Source organism: Colobus angolensis, unplaced genomic scaffold (assembly GCF_000951035.1).
Source record: "Colobus angolensis palliatus isolate OR3802 unplaced genomic scaffold, Cang.pa_1.0 Scaffold376, whole genome shotgun sequence".
Taxonomy (NCBI): Eukaryota; Metazoa; Chordata; class Mammalia; order Primates; family Cercopithecidae; genus Colobus; species Colobus angolensis.
The window spans coordinates 1,575,424-1,599,575 of NW_012117110.1; the positions used below are offsets into that span (position 1 = coordinate 1,575,424).

General features: G+C 49.5%; 1 protein-coding gene across 3 annotated transcripts in view; it reads left to right on the top strand.

Annotated features, from left to right (window-relative positions):
- Positions 1-6,741: 6,741 nt before the first annotated feature.
- The window catches only part of AP3B2 (adaptor-related protein complex 3, beta 2 subunit), a 49,970-nt gene continuing 32,559 nt past the window's right edge, over positions 6,742-24,152 (top strand). For 2 of the 3 annotated variants that reach the window (XM_011953888.1, XM_011953890.1), the window contains exon 1: positions 6,742-7,053. In XM_011953888.1, the coding sequence (XP_011809278.1) occupies positions 6,941-7,053 (113 nt within the window). In that variant the 5' untranslated portion in view covers positions 6,742-6,940. The remainder of the gene's footprint in view (positions 7,054-24,152) is intronic. The other variant, XM_011953891.1, reaches the window with a different exon arrangement.

Sequence of the window (24,152 nt, forward strand, 5' to 3'; positions counted from 1 at the left end):
TCTCCTGCCTCAGCCTCCTGAGTAGCTGGGACTACAGGCGCCTGCAACCATGCCCGGCTAATTTTTTGTATTTTTAGTAGAGACAGGATTTCGCCGTGTTAGCCTGGATGGTCTGGATCTCCTGACCTCATGATCCACCCAGCTTGGCCTTCCAAAGATGTTGGCACCCCGCCAACATCCCTCTCTTAACGACTGACAGAGAAACCATACAAAAAAATCAGTGAAGTCATAGTTGATCTGAACATTATCAACCACCGTGACCTAATTGATATTTATAGAAAACTATACCCCAATTTGCAAAATCAACATTTTCAAGTACAAATGGTATGTTCACGAGAGTAGACCATATGTTACTCCATGAAGTAAGCCTCAATAAAATTAAAGGGATTGAAATCATTCACTGTTTGTTCTCTGACCACAATCTGGGGATGTGGCAGGCATCTGAGCACACTGGAGGTCAGCGGAAGGAGAAGAGCCAGTTCAGAGAGGAGGCACAAGCAGGTCTGGGTAGGACTGAATACCAGGAGGACTTAAGGCGGGGTGGTGGGGGCACCAATTACCCACCTGGACCCCAGCCTCAGAGATGCTAGGAGGAAGGAGTGCTGCTATCAGACTGGCCTGGGCAGTGATGACAAACAGGGCCCCAGGGCTTCCCTCTTGGTCCCTTTATCTGCCTGAAGGATGGACAGCTTGTCCTTCCTTCTCTATCACAGTCTAGTCACAGAAGAAGAACATCTAGCAAGGTGTGAGTGTGGCCACTGCAAGGTGAGCTAATTGGGCTGGGGGCTCAGATTCAAGTGGGATTGCTCTGTGCCAAGAGGAAAGGGATAACCAAAGGCTCTGTATGGGAAGGAAGATGGGCTGAAGCAAGGTGTGCTAGGGAACTGCCTACTCCAATGCTTGTTCCTGCTGAAGGTGGCCGGCTAGGACCAGCGATCCCAAAGCCCTGCCTTCCACAGAGGCACACTTTGTCCAAGTTTAAACTGAAGGGTGAAGAGAGAAGCTGACAATGTAGGGTTGTCACTAAATTGGGTTGACCCCACTGGTTGGGGTCCTGCAGGGGCCCGGTTCTGGGGAAAGGCAGAGCCCTGGGCTTCAGAAAGACTGCCTGTCACCCCCACACCCAGCTGCAGGACCACCCTCATTACTTTGCTCTGTTGAAAGCCTCAGTCAGGGTGAGGGGAGGAAGAGCTCAGGCCCCCAGCAAGGAGTCCGCATGAGGTGGGTGGCATGATCAGGCCAGGTGCTCCAGGAGTGGGAGTCTTTGTTCCCTGGGTTCTTACAGCTCCAGGGCCTTGCCCCCTTTTCTTTCTTACAAAGAAAATGGTGGCTTGACTCAGCGAAAACTAAGGAGAAGGGTAGCTGTTTCTCCAGGTCAGGGAGGATACGGGGGTCAGCACTTCCTGGCAGTTGGGTCTGGGGAAGGGGGACCTCATACACCAGCAGCATGAGAAAGATGATACTGTACAGTGGTGAAGGACACGGGCACTGGAGCCAGACCACTTAGCCTGAATACTGGTTGTGCCACTTACTAACTTGTAACCTCTCCAAGCCTCAGTTTCCTCATCTGTAAAATGGGAAGTATAACATCATCTACTTGAAGTCATTATTGTTAGGGCTAAATGATGCTTTAGCACAGCTTTTGGCAACAAATCATTACGGATGGAGCACCATGTGGGGACCTATATCCCCTATCTGAAGGAGCATGTCCTCATCAGATCCTGACTCAAAGTCTAGTGCCCAGCTGATAGTGGCCGAAGTGCCTCCCCACCCCCACCAGCACTGGGAAACTTTCAGAGGGAGAGTCAGGGTGAGGCCCTGCTCCCCAGGGCCTTTCCATCTGGGTGATTCCCTGAGAGCTCTGGGGCAGGAGTCGCAGGGAGGCCACCAGCCTCTGAGGGCCCATTGTTCTTCTCCTCTGAGCTAGGAAAGATGTATTGTCCCCACCCTTCCTCTCTACACCCACATCTGCATGCTTAGGGCAGACTTTAGATAAACAAACCTTGCCGGCTAGCCTTGCCCAGCTCACAGAGAGCTCTTACTGCCTCAGAATGGCCCTGTGATGTCCAGCCCTTCGAGCTTATTGTCCCTAGTTCACAGAAAGTTGAGGCCCAGAGAGAGGAAGGGGCTGGTTTTGAAAGAAGCCAGACACACTTCTCAGCTTCCTGGGCCCAACACAAACACATTCCTCCATACATCACAGCTTCACAGCTTCCTGGGCCCAACACTAACACATTCCTCCATACATCACACCTTCCAGGGCCCAGTGTAAACATTCCAAACTTCCAGGGCTCAGTGTAAACATTCCAAACTTCCAGGGCCCAGTACAAACACCACCTGGAGAGACCCCCAATAAGGTCACAACCGTTTGTGGTTTTATTGAAAGTGCGGGAACCAATAGAAAACTGCTGAATGTATAACTTAAAATGTTAACCAATTGTAATGCTGTAACCAGAAGAATTCCCTTGTTTCTCTGTAACCTTACATATCCTGTTTACATCGGGCTATAAAAAGCGAGCACACATATTGTTCGGGGCCCTCTTGTATGTTGTGGAACGGAGGGACCAAGTTCGAACTTGCAGTAAAGATCCTTGCCGCTTGGCTTTGACTCTGGACTCTGGTGGTCTTCTTCGGGGAATAAACGGTCTGGGCATAACAGTTTGATGTCCCATATAGACAGGTGGCACAGCCAGGGATGGGTATCCCAGTCCCGTGTCCAGCATTTTAGTGCAGACTCACATGCACATCAAAAGCACAACCATGCACTGATGGACAAACAGCTCCACAGGTGGAGTGTACAACCAGAAGGGGAGAGGAGAGAGGCTGGACAGCCTCTGTCCTCACCTCCTCAGTGGCCGTGTGGTGACAGCTGGGTTTTTTTTTTTCTCCCTAGATAAGCTTCACATCTCAGGTAACTGGAGAAGCCTTCAGCTCTTCTTGTCTTCTCCACAGGTGGGGTGCCCACTGCCTCAACAGGGGCCAGAACAGTGTGCCCTCCTCCATAGCTGTAAACATCTGCTTGGCTCAGCAGGAGTGAGGGTACAGGGGAGTAGGGTTCAAGGTTCCCTCACTACCTGGTAGATGGTAGGAGAGCATGACCAAAAGCCAAAGAGCCGTTTACATGACTGGGTTCTCCCTGTGGCCTTCTGAAATTACGGGAGATGGAAAGGGGGAGACCGGATCCTAGAGGAACCCAATATTCAGGTTTTCCTGGGTTCTGGGATGCAAGGTTTCAATTTTAACACATGGGAAGTTGCAGGCAGACTGGGATGAGTTGGTCACCTGAGTCTTCCACAGCTCCCAGTCTGAGAAAATGAGACTCAACCAGTAATAAGCAGAAGATTTGGCTGGGTGAGGGGGCTCATGCCTGTAATCCCAGCACTTTGGGAGGCCAAGGCAGGCAGATCACAAGGTCAGGAGTTCGAGACCAGCCTGGCCAAGATGGTGAAACCCCACCTCTGCTAAAGATAGCTGGGCATGGTCGTGGGTGGCTGTAGTCCCAGCTACTCAGGAGGCTGAGGCAGGAGAATCACTTGAACCCGGGAGGCATAGGTTGCAGTGAGCCAAGATCATGCCACTGCACTCCAGCCTGAAGACAGAGCAGTACTCCATCCAAAAAGAAAAAAAAAAAAAAAAGCAGAAGATACTGTGGAATGGGCCAGGAGAAAAAGGAAGGATCAGGGATGGGAGAGACACAGTGAGCCACACAGTAGCTGGCATTCTGCATGGTGGGCCTGGGCAGCCTGGCTCTTCAATTGCATATGGGTCTTTCCCACCCCAGTCAAATCTGCTGGAGCCAATTCTGCTCCCTTCCAAGAAAGATGTCCAGATACCTGGCGGTAGTGTGTCACTTCCTGCTCCCAGCTCCTCTAACCCCCCTGGAGAGTTCCATGCCCACAGGTCTTAACTTCACCCACTTTCCCAGGCTCTGAGATGAAACCTCAGGCACAGTGCAGGCAATGCGGCCATCCTCCCAAGTCCCAAAAGCCTTCTGTTTCCAGTAGAGATGGGAGAAGCCTGAACTAAGCAGGTTTCTCACTTCCTTATGGAGAAAGAAGAACTAAGAGAGGTGACTGATTTTAGTACAAAGGGCACAGGGCAGAGTCATGCAGGAATACATTAGCTGCGTGCACTTGTGATGTATAGCCTCTGTAAACCTGTTTCCTTATCCTGAAAATGGGGACGTTGTTCCTATCTTGTGATTGTATTACGGATCAAATGAGCAGCTGTTCAACAGAGGTTGTTGGAGAGGTCCTTCTCCACACAGACTTGGGAGGAGATGCTTGTCCTAGGTCCACATCTCATCCAGGTTTCCCGATTTTTTCAGGTCTTCTGCTCAACCCAGGTACCAGTTGACACCCACCCAGTCCTTGGTGTTGCCTTCAGGAGCAGTGGCAAGATGGGAGCTGGTTGGGGAAGGGGATCCTAGAGCAGTGGAGAGGAGGAGAGAATGGAATGGCTGGACTTTGAGATGAGAAGACAGTTGGATGGGGAGGAGGTACCATTTGCTGGAACTGAAGGGTTCTCAGTAGGGGCTAGAGGCAGGATGTATCTGTGATATCTGGACCTCTGGAGTCCCTTAAGCACAAGGAGACAATTGTGTGAGAGTGAAGACATTCTGCCTTGGGCCCAAGCCCAAGACAGGTCTCCCTAAGCCCTGGGCAGACCATCCGACCTATGGTCAGTGGAAGGACCCACCTCCTCCCTATCCTGGGCCCGTGTAAATGACAGGATACATGCAGACCCTGACTGGGGCAGTCAGCACCATTAAGTTCTTCCTCTCTGAGGCTTTCCTGAGTCAACACTTCGAGGCTGTGAAGTTGGAGGGCAGGGAGCCTGAGCCAGGAGACCTCTTCCTGTTCAGGCTGATGTCCCCCACTGGACGCTGGCGCGGGGCCCAGGTGGGCATGTACTGTGGCCATGGAGAGATCATCCACTTTGAGGGTGAGTGCCTTCAGCAGAAACACAGTCCCAAGTCTGCAGAGATGCTGCCCAGTCAAGCCATGCCTCACTAGTGAGCTGGCTACTCGGGGATAAAGACTGAAGTTCCAGGCGAGGGGTACGTGTCTCTGAAAATAGGGTTTGGGCACTCAGGGTCCCTGGGGTCTCGGGAAATGGGGGTGCGGGATCACAGGGCATAGGACCTAAGCCTGGCTCTGATCCGCACCCCTCTGGCGATCCCCGCAGGCAAGAACTCAGGAGCCTGTGGGCCGTTTCTGGGCTCCTGGGAAGGCATCGTATCCAAACAGGGGCAGCGTCCGCTGCTGTGCGTGCTGCTGCGTAGACGCAGCGGCGTTGAGCGAGTGGTGCTGGAGCGCAGAGTGCGCGAAGCCATGGACGCGGACCCACCACCCTATCACCCCACACGCAGCAACTGTGTGCACTTTGCACTGCGTCTGCTCGCCCCAGGTCCCAGCCTGGACCCCTGGCAAATAGACGGGAGCTCCAGCAGCTCGGTGAGCGTGGCCCAGCTACCTACACAGGACTCTCATCCCACCTCCTGAGCAGACTAGCCAAAGAGCCTTACAAACGCGCAACTGCAAAATTCAGGCCCTTCCGTCCCCACTCCCTACCCACATCAGTTTTCTCCAAACTCAAGATCCACTTTTCTCTGGCAGACACAAAGCCACCAGAACCAAGCAGACCCACCCACTTGTCTAGGTTATCCCAATAGAACCTTCCCATTACTCCAACAGAACCTTACCCCAATAGAAAGACCTCCAATAGAACTTTTCTACAGAGTCAAGCTCCACGTTTTTGGGCCCCACTCCTTCCCAGGCAGGCCCGCCAATTCTGGCCATGGATACTTCGGGATGCTAGTCAACAGACCAAGACTCAGGCCTTAGGAACTCCTCCAGTCCCCATGCCCAGCTAAGAGACTCCAGCCACTTAAACTGATGCCCAAACTCGGGCCCAACTGGATCCTACCTCTTCCCCCAGCCCAGTTCACTACTTTCCATCTGATCCAACCCCTCCTTCCTTGGGCCTAGGGTACCTCCGTCTAGGGAGGTACTCACTGGAGGTCTCACATGACTCAGGAGTCCTGGTGGTCACACCAGACCCTCTCTCTTCCTTTTCAGGTGTCAGTGGATGTGGACGTGTCCCCGGATTAAGCATGACCTTGGGCCCTCCTGGGTGGACGTGGAGGCTTCAGAAAGATTCATTAAACTACTTTCCGAAGCTTAATTAGATGTTCACCGTCCGTATCCCATTCCCCATCTCTCTAAGCCCCCAAGGGCTCCTCGGAGCTCCCTGACCTTAATTCCTTAAATTCCGCCACCTCCAGGAAGCTCTTCGGCTTCCTGCGGCCAAGCCAGATTTTGTAGGAAAGGTGAGGCAGGAAAGAGAGTGTCCTTAGGTATCTGAAGCCGGTCCTCGGGTGTGGTGACCCCTTCCCGCTCTAGAAATCCCAGCCTGTGGGCACAGCCTTCTCTCCAGATCTCCGCTTTCCCCCCACTGCGTGGGGGAGCATCCGCTCGCGCCTCTGGGAAGAACGGAGCCCCAGAAGCCCGTTCCGCGAGGCCAGGTGGTCGGGGGTGGGGGCAGGCGTTCCGCATCCCCTGGAAGACGGTCCCAGCGTCCGTCCAGATGCCTTGCCCACTTTCAGACCTGGAGATGAGCCAAGTCGCTTTAAAGGGCAGAAGACGCCCTGAAGGGAGGGCATTTCCGAGGGATGGGCGGGGCCAGGCCCTGCTGCACCGCCCCTGTAGCCTCCTCGCGTACTCGCCCTCCGCTCGGCTGGCGCCGGTGCCTTTAAGACCTCAGCGCGCCGCCCTGATTGAGAAATCCGCGCGCAGCCTCCCCCGCCGCACACTGTGGTGTCTGCTGAACCCCGGCCTCAGCAGCCCGACCCGGACCGGCCCGCGTTCCCTTCCTCGGCTCCAGCCGGCCTCCGGCCCCGCAACCTCCTCCTCGGCGAAGTCTTCTCCCTGGCCGCCCCATGTCTGCCGCCCCCGCCTACAGCGAAGACAAGGGCGGCTCCGCTGGCCCCGGGGAGCCCGAGTACGGCCACGACCCCGCGAGCGGCGGCATCTTTTCCTCCGATTACAAGCGGTGAGGGAGCCCGCGAGGAAGCTCGCGGGAGGGCTGGGGCCGGGGCGAGGCGCGGGGGCACCATGGACAGCGCCCGGACCCAGCGCCGCCCCGCCCCGGCCGCGCCGACCGGAAGTCTGCCCGGCCCCCTCTTGCGGCCTGGAGCCCCGGCCCAGCGCGGGTAGCGCTGGCACCCCGGCCCCTAGGACGCGGCGGGGGGCGGATAGGGGCTGGCGGGGGATGGGCCAGCTCGGTTTCGGGAGGAGAAACCCTCCGGTTCCAGGTGTTTCTCTGGTTTGCAGCGTTGTGTTACGGGTTCCCATCCTTTTTCGTGCTAGGCGGGTTGGCTTCCCAAAAATGTGGGGGAGGAGTCTGAGTCAGCGAACTTGAGTTTGAGCCTGGGGCCTCTCCAGGAAGGCAGGCCCTGGATGTGCTTGCACAGCCTCACAGCCTGGCCCCTGTTGCAAATTCATTTCCCCTCCCGCTGGTCCCCATCTCCATCCGACCGTCACATTCCTGCTCCCGGCATTGCCTCTATAGTTCACCTCCACTTTCACACCCTCCCCCACCTTTGATTCTTTCGTTTGTTTCTTCACTTGTTTATTCGTAAATTCTGCAACAAGCATTTATGAAAAGCCAGCTGTGTCGAGTACTGAACTAGTCACGGAATACAACTGTGAACATGAGACCCTTCTTGTCCTTAGGTTGCTCCAGAGGGGAGCACAGATAAAAAAGCAGTCGGGGACAGTTGAGGGTAATGGGGGCTAGTGGAAGCAGGGAGAGGACCTGGTCTCTGGTGCCGGAGAGAAGGGAGACAGGAGCCTGAGGTATGTTCCAGGCAGAGGAAAGGGCTTTCAGGAAGGTTGAGAGCCATCTGTGTGAGCCATTGGACTGACCAGAAAAGAGGGTGGGGAGGACTTCTGAAGGGTTTTAAGCAGGCGACATAATCAGATTTATGTTTTAGAAGGACCTCAGGCTGCTGCATTGTGGAGAAGAGATTGGAGGTGGGCCAGATTGAGCAAGAGACAAGCGAGGTGGGTCTTGAAGTTCACAGGCCGGGCATGATGGTGGCCTAGACCAGGGGAGAGGCAGAAGATTTGAGGCTGTAGAGGAGGCGGAAGTCTCAGACCTGATGATTAATTGGATATTGGGTGGGGGTTTGAGGGACTGGGGGAGAAGATGAGGCTTTTCATGCACATCTGTGTGAAGAGACCACCAAACAGGTTTTGTGTGAGCAATAAAACTTTTTAATCACCTGGGTGCAGGCTGGCTGAGTCCGAAAAAAGAGTCAGCAAAGGGAGTTAGGGGTAGGGCCGTTTTGTAGGATTTGGGTAGTCAAATTATAGTCAAAGGGGGTTGTTCTCTGGCTGGCAGGGGCGGGAGACACAAGGTGCTCAGTGGGGGAGCTTTTGAGCCAGGATGAGCCAGGAGAAGAAATTTCACAAGGTAGTGTCATCAGTTAAGGCAGGAACAAGCCATTTTCACTTCTTTTGTGATTCTTCAGTTCCTTCAGGCCATCTGGATGTGTATGTGCAGGTCACAGGGGATATGATGGCTTAGCTTGGGCTCAGAGGCCTGACATTCCTGTCTTTTTATTAATAAGAAAAATAACATAAAATAGTGTTGACGTGTTGGCAGCAAAAATTTTGAGGGGGGTGGTATGGAGAGATACTGCTTCTCCATAGCCTCAAAGGACTGCTTCGAGCGGGATTAGGGGCAGTGTGGGAACCTAGAGTGGGAGAGATTAAGCTGAAGGAAGATTTTGTGGTAAGGGGTGATATTGTGAGGTTGTTAGAAGAAACATTTGTCTTATAGAATTATTGGTGATGGCCTGGATACAGTTTTGTATGAATTGAAAAACTAAATGGAATTTAGAGAAGGAGAAAAACAGGTATTAAAGGACTAAGAATTGGGAGGACCCAGGACATCCAATTAGAGTACCCAAGGAGATTCAGCATAGTCCTGCCAGCAAAGATTATTTATTTACTTTAAGAGGGAGTTAAGAGTGGCAGTTTGAGGATAGCACCAGGAGATATCAGCTATGATGGCTTGGAGAAGCAATGTAAACCGGCAGTGTGAACAAGAGCAGGGCATTTATGAGTAGTTGAGAATGGTGAATAGGAGTATGACTAGTCAGAAGATAGTAGGGATGAAAAGTGTTTTGGGGCACAGCCAAGTTGGTCTGGTGTCTGGAATGAGACTGGGGCCTAATAAAAAGGAGCGCCCATACAGGAGCTCAAACGGGCTGTACCCTGTAGCATTCCGAGACAGGCCCGAATTCTGAGAAGGTCAAGTGGTAAAAGTATTGTCCAGTCGTTTTTAAGTTGGGGGCTGAGCTTGGTGACATGTGTTTTTAAAAGACCATTAGTCTGTTCTACCTTTTCTGAAGATTGAGGACAGTAAGAGGTATGAAGGTTTCACTGAATACAAAGAGCCTGAGAAACTGCTTGGGTGATTTGACTAGTAAAGGCTGGTGTGTTATTGGACTGTATAGAGGTGGGAAGGCCAAACTGAGGAATTATGTCTGACGGAAAGGAAGAAATGACTGCAGTGGCCTTCTCAGACCCTGTGGGAAAGGCCTCTACCCATCCAGTGAAAGTGTCTACCCAGACCAAGAGGTATTTTAGTTTCCTGACTTGGGGCATGTGAGTAAAGTCAATTTGCCAGTCCTGGGCAGGGGTAAATCTTTGAACTTGAGGTGTAGGGAAGGGAGGGGGCTTGAACAATCCCTGAGGAGTAGTAGAATAGCAGATAGAACACTGAGAAGTGATTTCTTTCAGGATAGATTTCCACAATGGAAAGGAAATGTGAGGTTCTAAGAGGCAGGCTAGTGGCTTGCAACCTACATGGACGAAGTTATGAAATGACGACAGGATAGAATGGGCCTGTGAGCCTAGAAGGAGATATTTTCCTTGGGCTAAGAACCATTTGCCTTGTGTGGGAAGAGACTCATAAGTGGAAGTTTCAGTGGGGCAGTAGGTGGGAGTGACTGAAGAGGAGAAAAACTGGCCATGAGGGACAGAAGTTGGAACGCTACCTGCTTTTTTAGCTACGTTATCAGCATAAACATTGCCCTGAGTGATGGGATCTTTTGATGGCCCTTGCAGTGAATGACTCCAGCTTCCTTTGGAAGTAAAGCTGCCTTGAGGAGAGTTTTTGTTAAAGGGGAATTAATGATGGGGGACCCTTGCATAGTGAGGAAACCTCTTTTCGCCCATATAACAGCATGGTGGTGCAGGATATGGAAGGCATATTTAGAGTCAGTATAAATATTGATACATAGTCCCTTTGCAAGAGTGAGGGCCCAAGTTAAGGCAATGAGTTCGGCTTTCTGAGAGGTAGTGGAGGGGGGCAGAAAGTATATGCATCAGGTGTGAGGAAGAAAATAGATTTTGGAAGTTATGAGAACTGTCGAGAGTGAGTTGAGCATAGTTTGTGATTCTGAGGGCCTCTAAAAGTATTAAAGCAGTGGCAGCCGCCACACGCAGACATGAGGACTAGGCTAGAACAGTAAGATCAAGTTGTTTGGACAGAAAGGCTACAGGGTGTAGTCCTGGCTCTTGTTTAAGAATTCTGACTGCACAGCCCTGCACTTTGGCTGTGTGTGATGAAAAATGGTTGGGATGAGTTAGGGAGAGCTAGTGTGGGAGCAGCTTCTAGGGCTGTTTTTAAGGAATGGAAAGGAGTGGTGAAAGGATTTAGGATCTGTGGAATCAGCTAGGTTTGCTTTTGTGAGTTTATATGATGGTTTAGTCAGGATGGTAAAACTAGGTATCCAAAGGCAGAAGTATCTATCCATGCCTAGGAAGGAAAGGAGCTGTTATTTTGTAGAAGGGATTGGGGTTTGGGAGATTAGCTGGACATGATCAACAGGGAGAGCACGTGTGTTTTCATGAGAATTATGCTGAGATAGGTAGCAGATGAGGAAGAAATTTGGGCTTGACTGAAGTAATGGGGGCTGTCTGTGAAGCCTTGTGGCAGTACAGCCCAGGTAGTTTGCTGAGCATGAAGGGTGTCAGGGTCAGTCCAAGTGAAAGCGAAGAAAGGCTGGGATGAAGGGTGCAAATGAATAGTAAAGAAAGCATGTTTGAGATCCAGAACAGAATAATGGGTTGTAGAGGGAGGTTTTGAGGATAAGAGAGTATATGGGTTTGGCATCATGGGGTGGATAGGCAAAACAATTTGGTTGATAAGATGCAGATCCTGAACTAACTTGTAAGACTTGTCCGACTTTTGGACAGGTAAAATGGGGGAATTGTAAGGAGAGTTTGTAGGCTTTAAAAGGCCATGCTGCAACAGGCGAGTGATAACAGGCTTTAATCCTTTTAAAGCCTGCTATGGGATGGGATATTGGTGTTGAGCAGGGTAAGGGTGATTAGGTTTTAATGGGATGGTGAGGGGTGCATGATTGGTTGCCAAGGAGGGAATAGAGGTGTCCTATGCTTGAGGATTAAGGTGGGGAGATACAAGGGGAGGATGCGAAGGAGGCTTTGAACTGGGGAAAAGGGCAGCAATGAGGTGTGGCTGTAGCCTAGGAATAGTCAGGGAAGCATATAATTTAGTTAAAATGTCTCAACCTAATAAGGGAACTGGGCAGGTGGGGATAACTGAAAAGGAGTACGTAAAAGAATATTGTCCAAGTTGGCACCAGAGTTGGGGAGTTTTAAGAGGTTTAGAAGCCTGGCCATCAATACCCACAATAGTTATGGAGGCAAAGGAAATAGGCCTTTGTAAAGAAGGTAATGTGGAGTTGGTAGCCTTCATTGATTAAGAAGGGGACAGACTTACCCTCCACTGTAAGAGTTACCCAAAGCGTCTGTGATGGTCCAGGAAGATTCCGAGGTGATTGGGCACCATCAGTCTTCAGCCGCTAAGCCAAGAAGATTTGGGAAGGAATCAGAGAGCCTTGGGCCAGAGCTCCAGGGGTTCTGGGAGTGGCTGCTGGGTGAGTTGGACAGTCCGATTTCCAGTGGGGTCCTGCACAGATGGGACAAGGCTTAGGAGGAATCCCAGGCTGTGGGCATTCCTTGGCCCAGTGGCCAGATTTCTGGCACTTGAAGCAAGATCCTGATGGAGAAGGTGCTGTAGGAATGCTTGACTGCTGCAGCTTAGGCATTTTGAAGTTCTTGTGTGCTGGAGATGTGGCTGGGGTTTCTCTCACAGTGGAGGCCAGGAATTGTAACTCAGAAATACATTGTTACTTGGCTGCCTCTATTCTATTATTGTACACCTTGAAGGTGAGGTTAATGAAGTCCTGTTGTGGGGTTTGAGGGCTGGAATTTAAATTTTGGAGTTTTATGTAATGTTGGGAGCAGATTGGGTAATAAAATGTATATTGAGAATAAGACAGCCTTTTGACCTTTTAGGATTTAGGGCTGTAAAGCGTCTCAGGGTTGCTGTCAAATGAGCCATGAACTGGGCTGGGTTTTTATATTTCATGAAAAAGAACCTAAATGCTAACTGATTTGGGAGAGGTCGGATAAAGAAAAAGGAGCAGTAACCTTGACTATGCCTTTAGCTCCAGCCACCTCTTTAAGAGGAAATTGTTGGGCAGGTGGGGGAGGGCTAGTCATGGAACAAAACTGTAAGCCGGACTGGGTGTGGCGAGAGGAGCTGATAGAAGGATTATAGGGCGGAGGAGCAGAAGCTAAGGAAGAATTGGAGTCTCTTTCAGCCTGGTGGGGAGCCACCTGAAGAGTATTCTGGGGATCAGGTGAGAGATCAGATGGGTTGGTAGAAAAGGAAGATTGAAAAGACTCAGCAATGCTTGGGGTTGGGACTGCGGGGAAAGGCGGGAGGGAAAGAAGGAGGATTTGGGACGAGTCGCATTGGGAACAGAGACTAGGGAGGGACAGATGTGTAAAAGAATGCCTGGACATCAGGCACCACAGACTGTTTTCCCATTTTACTACAAGAATTACCTAGATCTTGTAGGATGGAAAAATCGAAAATGCTGTTTTCTGGCTATTTGGAATCATTGTCGAGTTTCTACTGGGGTTAAGTGGCATTGCAGAAGAAAATAAGGCATTTAGGTTTTAGGTCAGGTGTGAACTGAAGAGGTTTTAAGTTCTTGAGAACACAGGCTAAGGGAGAAGAAGGAGGAATGGAGGGTGGAATGTTGCCCATAGTGATGGAGGCAAGCCCAGAGAAAATAGAGGGTAGAGACATGGAGAGAAGGGGTGGGAGGTGCTTGCCCCCCAGGAAAGTGGAGAGAAAAGAGAGGGTAGAGACACAGAGAGAAGGCGTTGGGGGTGCTTGCCCCCCAGGAAAGTGGAGAAGGGGTGAGGGGTGCTTGCCCCCCAAAAAGTGGTGCTTGCCACAAAGGGTGAAAGATCAAGGCAGGCATCCCCGTGGTGATCAGACACCTCCAAAACGTGGGTGAATAATCAAGCAGGCGTCCCTACAGTGATTAAACACCACGGGAAGACTGTCTTCCTGAGTCCGTGACCGGTGCCGGAGTTTTGGGTTCACGGATAAAACGCATCTCCTCTGTCTCTACCAGAAAAGGAAAGGAACTGAAATTAAGAGAAGAGAGAGATTAAAAGATGGCACCAAGATTGAAAGGAGAAAGAAGTTGAGGGATAGTGAGAGAGGCTGGAGAAGAGAGTAAAAAGAGGCCGCTTACCCGATTTAAAATTGGTGAGATCTTCCTTGGGCTGGTTTGTCTGAGGACCCGAGGTTGTAGGTTGATCTTTCTTTTCGGAGCAAAGAGCAGGAGGACAGGAGATTGATCTCCCAGGGGAGGTCCCCCGATCCAAGTCATGGCACCAAATTTCATGCACGTCCGTGTGAAGAGACCACCAAACAGGCTTTGTGTGAGCAATAAAGCTTTTTAATCACCTGGCTGCAGGCTGGCTGAGTCTGAAAAAAGAGTCAGCAAAGGGAGATGGGGGTGGGGCCGTTTTATAGAATTTGGGTAGTCAAATTATAGTCAAAGGGGGTTGTTCTCTGGCTGGCAGGGGCGGGAGACACAGGGTGCTCAGTGGGGGAGCTTTTGAGCCAGAATGAGCCAGGAGAAGGAATTTCACAAGGTAATGTCATCAGTTAAGGCAGGAACAAGCTATTTTCACTTCTTTTGTGATTCTTCAGTTACTTCAGGCCCTCTGGATGTATAGTGCAGGTCACAGGGGATATGATGGCTTAGCTTGGGCTCAGAGGGCTGACAAGGATGTTACTCAGGTTACTAGTTCCTGCAACTGGATGGATGATGGTGTTATTCAGTGTAATTGGAAATAAAGATGTTACAAGTAAATTTGTGGAAAATTAATGTTGAGCCCAGCTTTGGACATACTAAGATTGTAAACTCTGAGGGACATATTACCCTATTAGGTAGCTGGATTATTACGATTTTGGTTCCAGGAGAGAGATTAGGGAATTATTAACATATATATGTTAATTAAAGCCACAGAAGTGAAGATAACTCAGGGAGAAGGTATAAAATGAGTTCAGACACTGCATAAGTCAGAACCCTGAAGACACCAACATTAGAGGTGACCAGAGAACAGTGGAAAGTGTTTCAAGGTACCCAAGAAGTGAACTAAAGGCTGAAAGAAAACAATGTAATTTCAAGGAGGGAGTGATCAGTAGTTTCAATGCCCATTAAGGTCAAATCAAACAAGGAAAAAAAATTATGACCATTGGTTGACAAAGAAGAGCTCAATTCCTTTCTACTCTATTCCCCACCTTCTGCCCTGGGAGACAAATTCTGGCAAAATGTGGAGAACAGGAGCTAGATTATTTATTTCTCAACATTCTGTTGTACATGATTTAAAATATATAGAAAAATGAAACTAATAGTACAATGAACACATGTATATCATACATCTAGATTCAACCGTCATTGACATCATGCCATATTTGCTTTATCTAACCATCTATTCATATACTTTTTTTGGTTGAACCATTTTAAGTTGCAGAGATCATGACCCTTCAACTCCAAATTCTAAATCGGCATCTAAAGCCAGATTAAAATGAATAAAGGATCACATAGGAGGTGAATAGATAAAACAGTGAATGGGAATTTTGCTTTCAAGAAATTTGACTGTAAAAGAGAAAGCTGCTGGAGGAAAACCTCAGTTCAAGGAAGTTTGTCTATTTTGTTATTTTGGGTTTTTTTTTTGGTTTCCTAAAATGTATGACTCCATATTTTTGTTTATTATTAATATTAGACTGGGAGAGCCTAGAGCAAGTTTAACTGCTGATGGGAAGGAGCAATTGGTGAGAAAGAGGCTGAAGGGAAGAAAGGAAGTACAGAACGCTGAGTGATGGGAGGGGAAGCTTACTGAGCTGGGTGGGAGGTCTAGCCTGGGAGCAGGGAGGACCAGCTCTGCCTAGAGGGAAGAGGGCAGGAGGAGAGGAGAGTATGATGCAAATGGAGACTGGGTATAGTGGCTCATGCCTGTAATCCCAGCACTTTGGGAAGCCGAGGCGGGCAGAGCACTTGAGATCAAAAGTTCAAGACTAGCCTGGCCAACATATCAAAACCCCATCGCTACTAAAAATACAAAAATTAGCCAGTTGTGGTAACGAATGCCTGTAATCCCAGCTACTCAGGAGGCTGAAGCAGGAGAATCACTTGAACCCGGGAGGCGGAGATTACAGTGAGCCGAGATGGCACCACTGCATTCCAGCCTGGGCAACAGAGACTCCATCTCTAAATAAATAAATAAGTAAATAAATGCAGATGGATGGGAGTCTGGGGCAGGGAGATGCAGGGGATTTCATCTAAAGCCTTTCCCTTTTTTGGGAACCAGGTGGTGAAGCCATAAGGGCAAGGCTGGGAATCGGGACTTGAGGGTCAAAGGGGTTTCAAATACAGTGAATAAAGCCAACCAGGCCAGGTGCGGTGACTCGCACCTGTAATCCCAGCACTTTGGGAGGCCGAGGCGGGCAGATCACCTAAGGTTGGGAGTTTCAGACCAGCCTGACCAACATGGAGAAACCCCGTCTCTACTAAAAATACGAGAGTTAGCCAGGTGTGGTGGCATATGCCTGTAATCCCAGCTATTTGGGAGGCTGAGGCAGGAGAATCGCTTGAACCCAGGAGATGGAGGTTGCAGTGAGCCGAGATCATCCATTGTACTCCAGCCTGGGCAACAAGAGTGAAACTTGATCTCAAAAAAAAAAAAAAAAGCCACCCACCACTGGCAGGCCAGTGGCATTAGAGACTAGTGGGACAAGAGGGCCAAGGATGTGAGCCAGTTGGAGGGATGGACACAGGGGTTGTGGGGGAGGGTGCTAGGAGGAAGTAGAGATAAAAGAAGGTTGATGGGAAGGAATAAATCAAATATTGGTTCTGGAAAGGCAGGCGAGGATTAAGATGCCTAGGGTCAGTGAGAAGAGGGTATATAAGATTTCTCAGAAGGCTGCAGTCTAATTGTGGTGGTGGGATTGGAGCTGAAGAGGGCATCTCTCACCTCTCTATCAACTCCACTGACCCTCTAGTCCCTTGCCCAGAGACTGGGGGTAGGCTTGGTCCCCCGTCCCTGCCCTTCTGTCCCTCCGGAGGCCTTGTCTCTGAGCAGTGAAAAGGAAACCGGAGCCTCCCTCCCTGCCAGTGTCTGGTTACCAAGTTTTGGGGGCGGGCCATCTGGTGACTATGACAGGAGCCCCAGTGCCCTGGCCAGCTCAGTCCTATCCTGGAGAAGGACCTGATGCAGCGATTCCTGCAGCTCCCGGGGGTGGTGGTGAGGCCCAGGGTCAGAGGGGCCTGCGGAGCTGATCGAGAGGCTACTAGCTGTGTGCTGGCTCCCGAAGGTGGGCCACCGCCCTGGTACCAGGCCTTGGAGCCTGAGGAGCTTCGATGGCTGCAGGCCCAGGAGGAGGACACGACCCCAGAAGCATCTCTGGAAGGACCTTGCCCAGAGACTGGCCAGAGCCAGAGCCAGCCACTACGGTATAGAGGAACCCACAGGAACCCCCTACTCACACAGCCAGGAAGGCCAGGGATGGGCAGCTGCACTCAGCCCAGACACCTTCAGGACCCACCTCCTAAGACAGAGGCTTAGGCTGACATTTAGGGTCCAGGCTGGGCAGAGAAGGTGGTCAGGGGCACAGTATGGGGGCTGAGGGTATGAGTGAGGAGAGGAGGATAGTAAAATATTTGAGGGTTGAGGTCCCACCTTGACCTTTTTCTCCCCACAGGCCCCTACTGGATTGGGCTCTGGATGAGGTCTGGGGACAGGATAAAGCACAGACAGGGTTTGGCCAGCCACTGCCTGCCAGTAGACTGGAACTTAGGTGGTAAAAGGTGGCAGGGAGGTGTATATCAAGGGAGGTGAGCATGACTGACTTCCAGTGCCATGCTGGACCCCCTGGCTGGCTCCAGCCACCCCCAGAAGAGTCCCTCAGGCTAGGTCAGACTAGGGGTCAGGTCAGAGTGAGCCCAGTGTAAGGGGATCTGACTATGGGAGATAATGTTTCATGGCCTTTGGGTGTTGTTGTGCCTTACTTAGTCCCTGTGTCTGCCTCTTGGGAATGGAAGCTGGTGGGAGTGAGGATGAGAGGCCCAGGGCGGTCTCACCGTAGGTGGTTGCTGTGGTCTGTGTCAGTGCATAGGTCTGTGTCAGTGCATATTCCACAGTCAATCTTGCCTGTGCTGGCTGCTTTAGGCCCAGTGGTCCTGCCCTCTCTCATTCCCCTTCTCCTTCAGGGGCCTGGAATGTACTTACTAGGCTGGGTGGGGAAGATGCCTTGGGGTGTGTGCATTTGACAGGCACATGTGGCATTTTTGGGTGTGGTGAGGAAGGGAATACCCAGAGTTAAAGGAGATTGGGCAAACTTGGCCCTCCTTCCACGGAAGCCCAGGGAAAAGCTGTCCCAGGGTGACCCCTCAGAAGGGGATCAGGGGACTCCTGGGGCTGGATATATTTGATCTTAGAAGCGAACATTTATCATCAAAAATCTCAACTAGGAGTCCACTGGACCATTTTGGTGAATGAGACTGGAGAGACCAAGTTTGGTCCAAGTTGTCTGTGTATTAGATGTGACTGTGGCGTGTGTGTTGGGGGGAAACGTGTGGTGTGTGTGTCTGTATGAGGGTGTAGGGGAGCAGGGAGAGGTCTCGTGGTGGTTTATGTCTGTGGGGGGCATGTGTGGGGTGTGTGTATCTCTATGAGGGTGTGGGGCAGCAGGAAGAGATCTTGTGATATGTGTCTGTGGGGTACATGTATGGGATATGTGTGTCTCTATGAGGGTGTGGGAGAGTGGGGAGAGGTCTTGTGGTGGTATATGTCTGGGGGGTTTGTAGGTGTGTAGGTGAGTTGTGTGGGTGTCCAAGTGTGGGGGTTTGTGTGTGTAGAGTTTTTCTATGGTAGGTGTCTATATGTGGGGGAGCGTGTTTCTCCGGGTGTTGCGTAAGCAGGATTTTGTGGGTGTGCATGGGTTTATATATGGATTCTACGAGTGTCTGTGGGGCCTGTAGGTATGTTTGTATGAGCTGTCCGTGAGGTGTAGGTATGTCTGTCAGGGGACATGGGAGTGTCTGTGGTATATGTGGGTGATATCAATGTGTAGTTGTCTGTGGGGTGTGCGTACTGAGGATCCTGGGGTTCAGTGTTGTGCATTTGTATCTCAGGAAAGCTGGTGCCCAGCTCTTTCACTGTTGCTAGGCCCTCGGTGCTGCCCAGGCCTACCCAGCTCAATGGTCTGTACCTATGCCCATGCCCTAGGTGTCCTGAGCTCAGCCTCCTACCCACTAAGAAACTCACAGTCTCATCTGTGTTTGGGAGGGTAAGAGGGTGATTATCTTTGGGCCCTGGCCTGACCCTGGCAGAGTAGAAGATGTCCTCTGATTTGGGGGGCATCCCCCCAGGTGGGGGAGTTTCAGATAACATGATGGGGCTGGATATTTTCTTCTGTCCTCACATGACAGATAGTGAGGGCCTCAGATAATGCTGGAAGGCATCATCTTTCTATTTTGCTTTCCATAAAAAATCTCTTTAGGAAAGACAGTTTCTAAAATTCTTGGGATAGTGACTTCTTAGTGCCCCTCTTCTCATTTGACATTAGGTACTCATGCATTTCTGCAGCCCTGTGACTAAGGCGCGTGTTGTATCGGGTTCTCTTCCTCTCAGCATTTGTCACTCATTTCTTAGCGTTAGCAGCAGTCATTTGCCTCTTTATGGCTGTTATCATGTTCTTTCCTCTCCTAACAGAAAACATTTCTGATTTTCTGTCACTTCTAAATGTTGCATGTCTGTGACTAACTTGGCACACAATGAATTTTTTTTTTTTTAGACATAGTCTCAATCTGTTGCCCAGGCAGGAGTGCAGTGGTGTGATGTTGGCTCACTGCAAGCTCCGCCTCCTGGGTTCATGCCTTTCTCCTGCCTCAGCCTACCGAGTAGCTAGGACTACAGGCACCCACCACCACGCCCGGCTAATTTTTTTTGTATTTTTAGTAGAGACGGGGTTTCACCATATTAGCCAGGATGGTCTTGATCTCCTGGCCTTGTGATCCGCCCGCCTCGGCCTCCCAAAGTGCTGGGATTACAGGCGTTAGTCACTGTGCCCGGCCTGGTTTTTAATTTTTATCACTGGTGATATTTCTCAAGCTGAATTCTTGTGCCTGGGTCAAAGCTGTGGGTTACCAGAGTGTCATCTGCGAAATTAGTGTGTGCGAGTCCCCACACACAGCTGCTCACCACATTTTGGAATTGTCTTGGCAACATATGAGTGCATCAGTTTCACACAACTCTATCAGCTGTATATAGACACATTCTTTTTTCATGGGTTTATTCACAATTCTCTGATCACTTCTTGATCACCAGTTCTGCATCCTCTGAGTATGGTTAGGCACATTGTTCACGTGCACAAGGGCATCTGGCCAAGGAATACCAGCCCATGATCCACACATGGAATGGGGAGCAACAGCTCAGGGCTGTGTCTACCTGGAGGGGCATGCAGATGGCAGATGGGCTTGTAGCAGCCCTGACAGTGAATGCTGGAGAGAGACCTTATACATGTATATCAGTTCCTTTTTTTTCTTTTTTTGAGATGGAGTATCACTCTGTCACCCAGGCTGGAGTGTAGTGGCACGATCTTGGCTCACTGCAACCTCCGCCTCCTGGATTCAAGTGATTCTTGGGCTTCAGCCTCCTGAGTAGCTGGGATTACAGGTGTGTACTACCATGCCCGGCTAATTTTTGTATTTTTAGTAGAGATGGGGTTTCACCATCTTGGCCAGGCTAATCTCAAACTCCTGACCTTAAGTGATCTGCCCACCTTGGCCTCCAAAAATGCTGGAATTACAAGCATGAGCCACCATGCCTGGCCTCTATTTTGAATATTAAACTTTTATTTACCATATCCCAAATATTTTTCCTTTTGTTGCTATTATGGGCTGATTTGTGTCCCTACAAAATGCATATGTTGAAGTCCTAGCCCCCAGTACCTCAGAATGTTACCTTTGAGATGATTAAGTTAAAATGAGGTTATTAAGGGGGGCCCTAATCCAGTATGACTGACTTCTTTATAAGAAGAGGAAATTTGGATATAGGCATGCAGAAGGAAGACCATGTGAAGACAGAGAAGATGGTTGTAAGAGACAGAAAAACCCAAAGTGTGTTTCTCCTACTCTCATACACACCACTCTCCAGAGAGTGCTTCACCTCTGGCCACAAAAATGGGTGGAGATTTCTCCCCACCAACAACCTATTCTCCAGCGGACACTGACTGAGTGTTCTCTAATTCAAGTCAATCTAGTTTTAGATTTTTTAGGTTAAGGGCTCAGTGCCACAAGACTGCCTTCTGCTTCAGATGCCAATTTCAAGTGGTAAGTTGTCACCTATACTTCTGACCAACTGGCTATAAATCAGGAGTTCCCAGGCCCTCCTCCTTGGGTTCAACTCTGTGAGTGGCTCACAGTACTCAGAGAAACTTTATTTATATTTACCCATTTATTATAAAGGATACAGACAAAAACCAGATGAAGAGATGTATAGGGAGAGGTATGGAAGAGGGGGTGCAGAGCGCCCATGCCCTCTCCAGGCACTCCACCCTCCAGGTACCTTCACATGTTCCACAATCTGGAAGCTCTCCAAACCCTGTCCTCTTGGGTTTTCATGAAGGCTTCATGATTGATCGCATCTTTGGCCACGTGATCAATTCAGCGATCAGCCCCACTCCCCATTCCCCAGAGGTCAAATAGTGGGATTGAAAGTTTCAACCCTCGGCTGGGCACAGCGGCTCATGCCTATAATCCTAGCACGTTGAGAGGCCAAGGCGGGTGGATCACTTGAGGTCAGGAGTTCAGGACCAGCCTGGCCAACATGATGAAACCCTATCTCTATTAAAAATACAAAAATTTGCCAGGAGTGGCGGTAGGTGCTTGTAGCTACCCCAGCTACTTGGGAGGCTGAGGCAGGAGAATTGCTTCAACCCAGAAGGCGGAGGTTGCAGTGAGCCGAGATTACACCACTGCACCACTGCACCACTCCAGCCTTGGCAACAGAGCAAGACTCAGTGTCAAAAAGAAAAAAGAAAAAAGAAAAAAGTTCCAACTATCTAATAACGAAAGATGCTTCTATCACCCAGGAAATTCCAAGGGATTTCCATGTCAGATGTTCCTATCACTCAGGAAGTTATAAAGGTCTTAGGATTGCTGCGTGAGGAACTGGGTGGAAGACCAAATATTAGGACAAAAGTTATCCTAGCATCGCTGTCGTCAAGAGTTTTAGGAGCTCTGTCTCAGAAATGGGGTATAGAGACAAAATATATATATTTCTTTACAATATCACAAGAGCCATGTACAAGCCAAAGAGAGAGGCTGTAGAAGAAACTAATCCTGTTGACATTTTAATCTCAGCCTTCCAGCCTCCAGAACTGTGAGCAAATAAATTTATGTTGTTCAAGCCACCATCTGTAGTACTTTCTGTTTTTTTTTTTAGAGATAGGTTCTTGCTCTGTTGCTTAGGCTGGAGTGCAGTAGAATGATCATAGCTCACTGTAGCCTCCAACATCTTGGTGCAAGTGTTCCTCCCACCTCAGCCTCCTGAGTAGCTGGGACTACAGGCACGTGCCACCCTGCCTGGCTAATTTTTTTTTATTTTTGTAGAAACAGGATCTGACTATGTTGCCCAGGCTGGTCCCAACTCCTGCACTCAAGCAATCAGTTCTTCTGCCTCAGTCTCCCAAAGTGCTGGGATTACAAGTGTGAGCCCTGGCCTATGGTTCTTTGTTATGGTGGTTCTAGGAAGCTAGTATAGTTGCCTTATTCTTCTCATAAATTTAGTTTTTAGATTCCAAAGTTTAAAAATTAAACCTAGGCCCGGGACAGTGGCTCACACTCGTAATCCCAGCACTTTGGGAGGCCGAAGCAGGCAAATCACTAGCGTCCAGGAGTTTGAGACCAGCCTGGTCAACATGGCGAAACACCATCTCTGCTAAAATACAAAAAATTTGCCAGGCATGGTGGTGTACGCCTAGGGTAATCTCAGCTATTTAGGAGGTTGTGGCATGAGAATCACATGAACCCAGGAGGCCCAGGCTGCAGTGAGCCAAGATTGCGCCACTGCACTCCAGCCTGGGCAGCAGAGTGAGACTTTGCCTCAAAACAAAACAAAAAAAAAAAAGGGCTGGGCGCACTGGCTCACGCCTGTAATCCCAGCACTTTGGGAGGCTGGGGTGGGCGGATCACCTGAGGTCGGGAGTTCGAGACCAGCCTGACCAACATGGAGAAACCTCGTCTCTACTAAAAATACAAAAATTAGCTGGGAATGGTGGTGCACGCCTGTAATCCCAGCTATTCGGGAGGCTGAGGCAGGAGAATCGCTTGAACCTGGGAGGTGGAGGTTGCCGTGAGCCGAGATTGCGCCATTGCACTCCAGCCTAGGCGACAAGAACGAAACTCTGTCTCAAAAAAACAAAAACAAATACAAATTAAACCTAGCCATATTGTTGCTAATAATTTTATGACCTTAATAAAATCTTCCCTTCTTTTGTATTTAAAAATAATTTAACTGTTAATCAAATGTGGGATTTATTTTGGGGTGAAATATGTATACAAGTTAAATTATTTGCTGCTGGCCAAATGCGGTGGTTCACGCCTGTAATCTCAGCGCTTTGGGAGGCTGAAGTGGGTAGATCACTTGAGGTCAGGAGTTTGAGACTAGCCTGAACAACACATGGTGAAACCCTGTCTCTACTAAAAATACAAAAATTACCCGAGCGTGGTGGCACATGCCTGTAATCCCAACTACTTGGGAGGCTGAGGCAGGAGAATCACTTGAACCCAGGAGGCAGAGGTTCCAGTGACCCGAGATTGAGCCATTTTACCCCAGTCTGGGCAACGAGAGCAAAATTCCATCTTAAAAAAACAAAAAAAGTGCTGCAAAGCTTGTCTCAATAGCATTTATTTAAGTGGGGGTGGGGGGGAGGTTCTTTCTTCCTTAGATAAGTTATTGGTTCCTAATTTATCAAGTTAGACCTTTTATGAAATTCCCTCCATGACCTTTGACCTTCTGGTTTTAATTTGGTACCAAACAGCTTTTATCATTGTCTTGTAGTTTTATGTTTTGAAGTCCAATAGGGTGAGTTGTCTATCATTACTCCCTTCTTTTCCCAAAAACATTCTTTGGAGTTCTTACCTACTGATTTTTTTTTCCAGATGAATTTTGCTGTCACTTCAAAAAGTTTGACAAAATGTTCCCTTTGAAATTTCAATTTTTTGAAATGAAGTATGAGATCTAAAAAAAGAAAGAAACCTGTATATTGGCTCAGCACTACCCTTATTCCTCTCAGCCAAGTGCAAGGGATTACTTATTCAAATCTTTATTCATCCCACTAGAGTTTAATAACTTCCTTGAATGGCTGTTCAGTAGTTCAGTGACAGGTCTGTCTTTTGTTGTGAGACAATCTATGGAGTCTCTGGGACCCTTCCAGTCCTTGGAATCAGTTTGGTCTGAGAGGTTAGGCCTTGGAAACATACTGGAGGCAGGGCAAGGGCACCCTGCTCTTGTTTTGGCATCTACCTCTTTTACACTGGTCCTTCTCATCCATCCAACTGGTCCTTTTCCCTGAGCCGGGTCCATACTTCCCCACCCCAAACCCTTCCTCAGACGTCTCTTTTCTCTAGTTCCTGGCTACATTCATTTCCTACACTGCCCTATCAGAAGTACGAG